The following is an 8,565-nucleotide window of genomic DNA, read 5'->3' on the forward strand; positions in this document are numbered from 1 at the left end:
GACTTAAAAAAAAAAAAAAAAGATTTTTAAGTTCACAGCGGTGAGAACTTCAGCTTCCTTTCCATAAATCTTTAACAGATCTTCACACATCATACTTGGCACAACTTCCAACCATTCAAGAAATTTTATTTTACTTTATAAAATAGTTCAGCAAAAGTAAAGTTCAAATGAATCTACGCCGTGTCCTTACCCTCAATATTTAGCTCAAAACAAACGTGGCAGAAGGAGAGGGTTTCTTTGTCTGTTCCCAGTTTACAAACACTGCAAATGTTGTCGTCATTCAGATCAATGTTTACAAACTGCTCCTCCGCGTTCATAGTGCCCCTGTCGAGAAACAGAAAGGGAGAGTTACGCAATTCCCAGAACCTGACAGCGGGGCGGGATTCGGAACTCCTGGGAGAAGGATGCTGTTTCTCTAATGCAACGGACTCCCCAAACCAGCATCGCCACACTTGCGCTTCAGGATCGCTCTTCCTGTGTAAGGACACGAAGCTGGTAAAACTTAAGGTTTGCCACAGGCGTCACATGCCCAAGCGCCTTTTTCTGATTCCTGTATTTCATTCGGCTGAGGAGGGCATCCGAAGGAAAGCAGTGGCGGGGGTTCTGCTCTGCTCAGTCCCGGCTCAGAGCTTAGCGGGGCCGCCAGGGGTCTTTCAACCTACTGAACGCTGTTAAATGCAGGGAAAACGACCTGTTCGGGACACCGCTTTGCTGTCTTCATTGTGGGAAACCCCGGGGTGCGTTTCGCTAACTCGACGTAGCGAAACGGAGATGCGCGGCGGGAAAAGACACGTGGAGGCGCGCACACCCGAGGACGTCCCGGCAGCGTCTCCAGCTCCCGCACGGAAGGCCGGGCAGCGGCTCCCCCGTGCGGGTCCGGCACCGCCGGCGCCGGGGTGTCCAAGCCGGGCGGGGAGGTGCCTAGGGGTCCCCTCGCCCCGGACTCTCTCCCACCCAGGAAGGCGTCCAAGGGCCAAGTCAGCCCTGGACTCAGCGCCGCGGGGAGCCAGGCCCCCAGTCCACATCCGGCGTTGGGGGCGCGCCCGCCGCTCAGGATGCCGCGGACCGGAGACCGTCCTTCCTTCCGTCGGGGCGCCCCGCGCGGACCGGTGCGAGGGGCCGCGGGGCTCGGAGCGCGAAGGCGGTGGGACCGCGGGACCGACGCGCGGGCGGGTCGGGAACCCGGGGCGCGAGGTCTTTACCGTGGGCTCCGCGCGCCGCAGGAGCAGTTCCGCGGGGCTCGGGCTCCTCCACTATTGTTTCCGGCCGCAGCGCCGGCGGCCGCGGCGGAGGCTGCAGCCGCGCGCCCGGCCCCGCCCCCTCCCGCCGATGCCATCCCGCGAAGGCTTGTGGGGGGAGGCGCGGAGAGGCGCGGTCAACGGTACGGCTGCGCGCCAGCGCGGCGGCCGCGGACTCGGCTTCTCTCCGCCTGCACCGACGCCGCGGTCTGGGCGAGGACTTGCTCGGGACTCCGCCTCTCCCGGCCGTATCTCTCACGGCTCTCCGGAACCGGACGACTCAGAGACGGCCCCTCTTCGAGGCGAATGGATAGAGGAGTCCGTTGCCACCTCCCCCTTCTGCGTCGTGGAAACTACTGCCCCGGGGCGGGGGCTGAAAAGTGACGGTTTGGATGGGAGGAGGGGACAGAGACGCGTGGGTAGGATTTTGTTTGAAATAAGTAGACGGAAGCGGTAGTTATCACTGAACGTCGAGTTAGGTTCCCGTTGAAATATGTAAGAACAGAAAAGTTCGTATTTCAGGTTTCATAAATTAGGGATAATTTAAATACAGAACCTCACTTTTTAGATGGGGCTCCCCTCTCCTATAATATGGTCCATTCCTTGCACGCCCACGGGGAAAATCCTAGGACACCCCGTCCCCATTACTTTTAGGTCGCGCCTGGTATTCAAACTCGGGTACTTAAATTCCTTTGCCCACTTTGCATGAGGTTTTAAGCCCCCCCCCCCCTTAGGTTATAGTTCATGCAGTCCTTTCACTTACATTTTCTATTGTAATCTTTACAGCCGCCTAGAGAGGAGAAACAGAAACTATTCTCTTATTTTGCAGTCTAGGAGTGACTAACTCCGATCATAGTTGGTTGGGAACAGACCTGGGGCTTGAACCCTAGGCTGCTGATGGAAAATCACTGGTATTTTCAACAGCATCATAAGCACCTGAGCTGTTTACATTCCCACATGGGAAGCGGGCTGGGTTGTCCGTCTGCACCTAACTGAGAGCAGGAATGGATTCCATAGGTTCGAGAAACTTCTAGACCAAACTGGTGCCTGATACAAACCATCGATGTCTCAGGAAAACGATGTGTTCTTGCTGCTCAAAGTGCAGTAAATGAACCAGTGACATCATCATCACCTGATGTTCTGTTAGAAATGCAGAACCTCAGCCCTTACCCAAGATTTCCTCAATCAGAACCTGTATTTTAGTAAGATCTTTGGTGATTCCTGTGCACTCTAAAGTTTGAGAAGCATTAACTGAAATAGAATAATTTGTGCTTTTTCTATTTGAATTTCTCAGTCTAGGTAGTTAAAACTAAAATGTCTTGCATCATGGATTCTACCCATCTTTTCAATGAAAGTGCTTTATAAAATCACCAAGACTTTCCCTAGAGCGAAACAAGTTGTTTTCAATTTTCAGAGTTATCTGTTTTTTTCTGTGACATTTTACCCTGTTGAATCTTCCTAAAATTCCCGACCCTTGTTTTTTTTTAAGTCAACAAATCCAGGCCTAATTTACAGAAATAAAATATTTGCACTTTAAAGGTAGGAATTTTGACAAATGTAGACACTGTGTAGCCACCACCCCAAACAATTTATTCAATATTTCCACAACCCCCGAATTCCCTTGTGCCTCTCCTCAGTCAAGCACCCCCACCTCTGATCTAATTTTTATTGCTAAAGGCAAGTTTTGCCTCTTCTAGAACTTCCTGTACATGGAATTAGATGGTATATATTCTTTTGTGATTGGCTACTTTGAGATCCATGATGCTTTTTTGTAGTAGTTCCTTTTTATTATTAATATAGCATAATTTGTTACCCCCTGAGTTATTTTTAGTGTATGAATATTCATTTAAAAATCTCTTTATGTGTTCATGTTTTCTTTCTTGCAGGTAAATACCAAGGAGTGGAATTGTGGAATCATATGGTAAGTACATATTTACTTTTAAAAGAAATTGCCAAGCGCTTTCCCAAGGAGTTATGCCATTTTATGCAGTTAGTACTGTTATGTCTCCTTGATGAATTAACCCTTTTCCTTTTATCTGTGATAATAGTTCTTCTGAAATCTTCTTTCTCTGAGGTTGATATAGCCACTCCTGCTTTCTCATGATGAATGTTTCCATGTGTATCTTTTCTTCTTTTTATTTTTACCTCCCCTGTCTTTATAGTACTACATTTTTTAAAGACAAACATAGTTGTGTTTTGCTTTTTAAATTCAGTCCGAGAGTCTCTTTTAATTGGTGTGTCCAATCCATTTACATTTAATGTAATTATTGATATATTGGGTTAATCTACCATCTTGCTTTTTGTTTTCTATTTGTCCTATGTGTTCTTTGTTACTTTTAACTTTTTGCAGGGCTTCTTTGGATGAGTTTTTTGTTTTGTTTTGTTTTTCTGTTTAGTATTTTGTCTCTATTTTATCTCCTCTACTATCTACATTTCATGCATGTGTAGGTGGATATATGTATGTATTTGGGGGCTGGAATATAGGCATGGTTTCATGGATTCATCTTTAACTTATCACAACCCACTTGGGATAAAATTATAACGTGATGTAAAATGTAAGAAGCTTACAATAATATATTTCTCTATTCTGATCATATATTGCTACATATTTTATTTCAAATGTGTTATATACTCCAAATGCATTATTTCCTTAATGAGCTATATTTTAAATAAATTGAATAAGAGAATAAAATAACTTTTATATTTATGACATATTTACCAATTTCAATGTTCTTCCTTCTTCTGGTTTATCCATATTGCAGCTTATATCATTTTCTTTTACTTGGAGAACTTCCTTTATTTATTTATTTTTTTTGTAGTGTTGCTCTCTTGGTAACAGTTTCTTTCAGCTGTCCTTTGTCTGACAATATCTTTATTTCACCTTCAGTTTTGAAGGAATCATTCTGTATATATAGAATTCTAGGAAGATGAAGATAGCTTTTTGTCTTTCAGCCTTTTAATGATGTTGTTCCTTGTTCCCTGAGATTGTATTGTTTCTTAGGAGAAGTCATTCTCCATATCTAGTAGTGGATCAGCTTGATCTTTTGAGGCTTGTTTTTAAACTTTCCGAGGATCTAGATTATCCTTTTGTTTTAAGGATTTTCTTGTCCTTTCCTGAAGAATTTGGCTTAGGCTTTCTGTTATATGTAGTAGGTCTTCATCGAAGTTTCTGTACCCTCATTGGATAAAACTCAAATGACTCCTTCCTCTGTGAGTTCCATTTGTTCAGATTGTAGTTCCCCAGTAGTTCCTCCCCCACCCCCGGTAGTTAATTTTTGTCCAGTCTCTCAGAGCCCCTCACTCTATGCATGCACAGCGTAGTATCCAGGTACAGACTTAATGAGTATTCTGAAATTCTTTCTGTATAGTTCTTCTTTTCGAAAACTACTTATTGCAAATTCCAGACATCTTGTTCTCCCCAAACTCAGTGTTTGTCTCCTCAGCCCAGCTTTGCATCTCCCTATGTTGACCATGGTCCAGAAGTACCTCCAGGCATAAAACTGGGGTAAACTGTAGGAGTAAACTGTAGGGATCATCTCATTTTTTTCTTTTGTATGAACACATCTTTTGCTTTCTTGTGTTTTAGTATTTGAAAATAGAGATTTCATCTATTTTGCCCAGTTTTCTAACTTTTAGCAGCTATTCTGGTACTCCTTACTCTAACCTGGCTAGAATGCCTTATTTTGTCAGTAGATCCTTCATTCACCAGACAAGTGCTTCTTCACAGGGTCTCTTTGTTCTGATCCTGTTCTTTCAGTTCACCCATCACAATCCATCCTGAAACAAACGCAGATGAAGTCTTCTTCCCAAAAACTTGTCATGACTTTCTCACTTTCTCCTAACAGTAATACATAAATCTGTTTACCATTTAGACGGCTACAGTGGGCTTCCCAGTTTACCATCTCATTTGATAAGACCTGACTTCTTGGATAGTGAAGGATTTTGTCTTCAACTGCAATCTTTTCAACTCTGGTAACTCAAGAGAGTGTGCAATAATGTGTTATAAGCTGTAAAATAATGTACAAAGACCAGGTGTATGATTGGTTCTTGACCTGAAACAGTTATTAACTCGACTTAGGCCTACGGCAGGTAGGAATTCTTTCCAATATAAGTAACAGAAAACCTGATTAACAGTATCTGAATCATTTGTTTCACAGAACAAAGTCAGAGGAACCAGCTGCTGGCTGTTGTTCATTGGCTAATTTTTGTCAAGACTATCCTCTCTGGAACTATTCTGGGTGTCCTCTGAAGAGTGGAGAATGTACCCTACAATTAGGTAACCTATTTTCTAACAGGCAAGAGGATAGTGACGGAAGGGTAGGGGAGTTTGGAGGAAAAGCCACCTCTTTCATTTTTGCAAGAAAGGAAAAGCTTTCCTGAGAAACCCTGGTGGATTTCTGATAATATCTGATCACCAGAACTTAGATGACAACTATGGATTCCAGGAAAGTGAGTATTTAGATTTTCTAGCTTCTTTGGCAGAAGGCAAGGAAGAGAGATTGACAAACCAATAATGACTGCTGGAGAGTTTATATACTTTTCTAAAAGTCACTTTTGTATGTGGAACAATGAAAATAATCCTTTCTTATCATTCAGTGAATGTCTGCTATAAGGAATTCTCTTGTCTTCTCACTTTTCTGAATCCCCACAATTCTTGCTCAGGCCACTGCTCTTTTTGGTATATTTTTCATGCATTGTTCCATTTTAAAGTAAAGCAGTCAGTATACTTAGTGTATCTGTCCCTTCATCTCTCACCCTCTGTCTTCAGTTCTTGTCACATTATCTCTTTCTCTGCTGTTGGCGATGTGACTCCATTTAGCCTGGAAGATGGGGTGCGTGCTGCCACTGGCTTAGAGCTTTTTAATACCATGACTCTGAAGGTACTGGGAACTCAAGATGTGGCACAACGTATTACATTGTCTTTTCTACTTCTTTCATACGCTCCCTCTACCATGTGACCTTATAATTCACTACATTGGGCAGAATATATTTTCCCACTCTAATGGAACGTTAACAAACATGACAGTGAGACGAGACCTTAAATGTGCTTGTGTGGTTTTGGTTTAGGTGGGCTTCCTGTGCCTCTGCCACATGGCCAAGAATTTCACCCAGATGGTTGCTAGTCCAAGCAGTAGGAGAGATGTGGAGCAGAACTGGGCTTAATCTGCAGCCTAAAGCTAGGTAGGCCCCGCTGACCTAGAGACACTGGATAGAGGTTGGTTGCTATAAGCACTGAATTGTGGTTTGTTTTGTTATGCAATACATTGCAGTGATTGCTGTTAATGCAGTGGGACTCTAAATGGCCAAGTTCAATCCATGTGCTCATTCCTGAATTTGTTACAATGGCTGGTACCTTAACTGGCCAGGCTTGGATTACCTTCCACTTCTTCTTTCTCCTCCACCTCGCCAAAAAACTGAGGTGGTCTCAGGAATGGGGTTACAGGTATTAAAATTTGATCCTGTGATATGGTAGAAGAGTTACTCCAAAAGAAAGTGGTTGCTGTAATCAGAGGAGGAGAGTAGGTTTGAAAATGTAATAAACAGGCAAAAACTGTCATAATCTACCCTGGTGCTCTTTATACTCCGTATTCACTGCTAAATTTTAAGCTGATTGTGTGCAGGAATTCTGCCTTACTCATTTTGTGTTTATTCCAACACTTGAGGTATCTCACAAATGTCTTAACTCAGTTAAGATTAGGTTTCACCACAAGTACCGTGAGACTGGCAAACAACAGTGACTTTAAACGGTGGGAATTTTGTCTTTTGCCTTAAAGTCTAGAGGTGGGCAGTCCAGGGTGGGTGTGGTGGCTGATTCGCCAAGTCCTTAGGCATCCGTGCAACTTCCGGCTTTCTTCTCAGTCATCCTGTGAGGTGAGGCTCCTCTTGGTGCTCAGACATAGGTTCCTTCATGGACACTGCATTCCAAACAGCAGGGTGGAGGAAGGGGAGAGGGCAGAGCAAGAATGCCTGCCAGCTGCTATTTAGGAGCATCTCTCAGGAGCGGCCACACAACATTTCTGCTCACCTCTCACTCTTGTGATGGGAAGAGCCTTGCTGAAAAGGAAGCTCAGGGAACAGGTCTTTCATCTAGCCTCCGTGTGCCCACCTAAAAGCCAGGGCTTTTGAAAGAGGGGGTGGGGATTTTGGAGTAGACAACAAGCTGTCTCTGCGGCAGTGCTCAATAAATTTTTGTTGTATCAGAGTGTGAGTGGCTGAATCACATATTAAAACTTAAAGGTCGTTAATAAACCCTGAAGAGTAAACTTTCGTCCTTTGATGCATGGCAGGCTTAAAGAAGATACTTAAGGTTTCAATGCCTATTTAAGCAGTTTCCCATTTTTAGAAAGCAAGAAAGCAAAAGTGGATGATTTGTTTTAGAATTCTTTTTGCTCTGAGTTGAAATTGAACAGTGTTGGCAGGCTCTTTTCAGTTTTCTTTGATCCATTTTCTGAAAGTCTAACCCTCACAGTATTCCGGACAGAGTCTAGTGCTGCCATATTGGAATCCTTAACTGTAAAAAAAATGTCTCTCTTAAAATTATGTCTCCTCTTACTCTTAGACAAGCATCCCTTTCAAAGCTTGGGATACAGATATTTGCATTAAAGGGATTTACCACCTATAGTTTCAGTAATGCTAACATTATGGGTTAGCTGTCTGCTGATCCATTGTCCTGTTGTGCAGGCAGAACAAACCAAACCTATTTTCCAGTCTGTGGATAAATTCACTGTTGGCATTGCTGGGAGGACATCGGGAGTTAACTACCAAGCTATTGATTCTTTTTTCACTGTGGGCCAAATCCAGTCTTTAGTAACGTACTCAGTGCCCACTGTTAAATTCAAGGTGATAAAAGGAAAGTTGGGGATTGATGTCTGAAGTTCGAGAAGAGTCTGTTTCATTAAATTTTGTTAGATGTTTATTTTTATATTTCATTGTATAAATATCAGATGTCTGGGTGTGGAGTACTCCAGCTAGAAATTGAAATCCAGACATATTTCTGAGTTAACTGTTGGTGTGCCTGTTGAGTTAGATATACTTTAAAATTTCAGAATTTTACATTTCTGATTTTCATAATTTCCCTTATGAAATAATCCTTTAGCATTAAGGGTAGGTGAGAAAGAATACAACTTTTTGTGTCTGTTTTTCTGGTAAATGTGGTACTTTTTCATAAAAATAAAACTAATTAAACATTTTATTTTTAAAAAGATTTTATTTATTTGAGAGAGAGCTGGGGGGTGGGGCAGAGGGGAAGCAGACTCCCTGCTGAGCAGGGAGCCCAGTAAGGGTCTAGATCCCAGGACCCTGAGATCATAACTTGAGCAGGAGGCAG

The 8,565-nt window shown here is 43.1% G+C and overlaps 1 protein-coding gene across 1 annotated transcript in view; it reads right to left on the minus strand.

Moving 5' to 3' along the window:
- Positions 1–1,434, minus strand: part of C2H21orf91 (chromosome 2 C21orf91 homolog) — a 32,660-nt gene extending 31,226 nt beyond the window's left edge. The window contains exons 1-2 of the mRNA XM_059164506.1: positions 1,203–1,434; positions 191–324 (exon numbers count right to left, since the gene is read on the minus strand). Of these exons, the coding sequence (XP_059020489.1) occupies positions 191–324; positions 1,203–1,336 (268 nt within the window). The 5' untranslated portion in view covers positions 1,337–1,434. The remainder of the gene's footprint in view (positions 1–190; positions 325–1,202) is intronic.
- Positions 1,435–8,565: the final 7,131 nt, after the last annotated feature.

Source organism: Mustela lutreola, chromosome 2 (genome assembly GCF_030435805.1).
Source record: "Mustela lutreola isolate mMusLut2 chromosome 2, mMusLut2.pri, whole genome shotgun sequence".
Lineage (NCBI taxonomy): Eukaryota > Metazoa > Chordata > Mammalia > Carnivora > Mustelidae > Mustela > Mustela lutreola.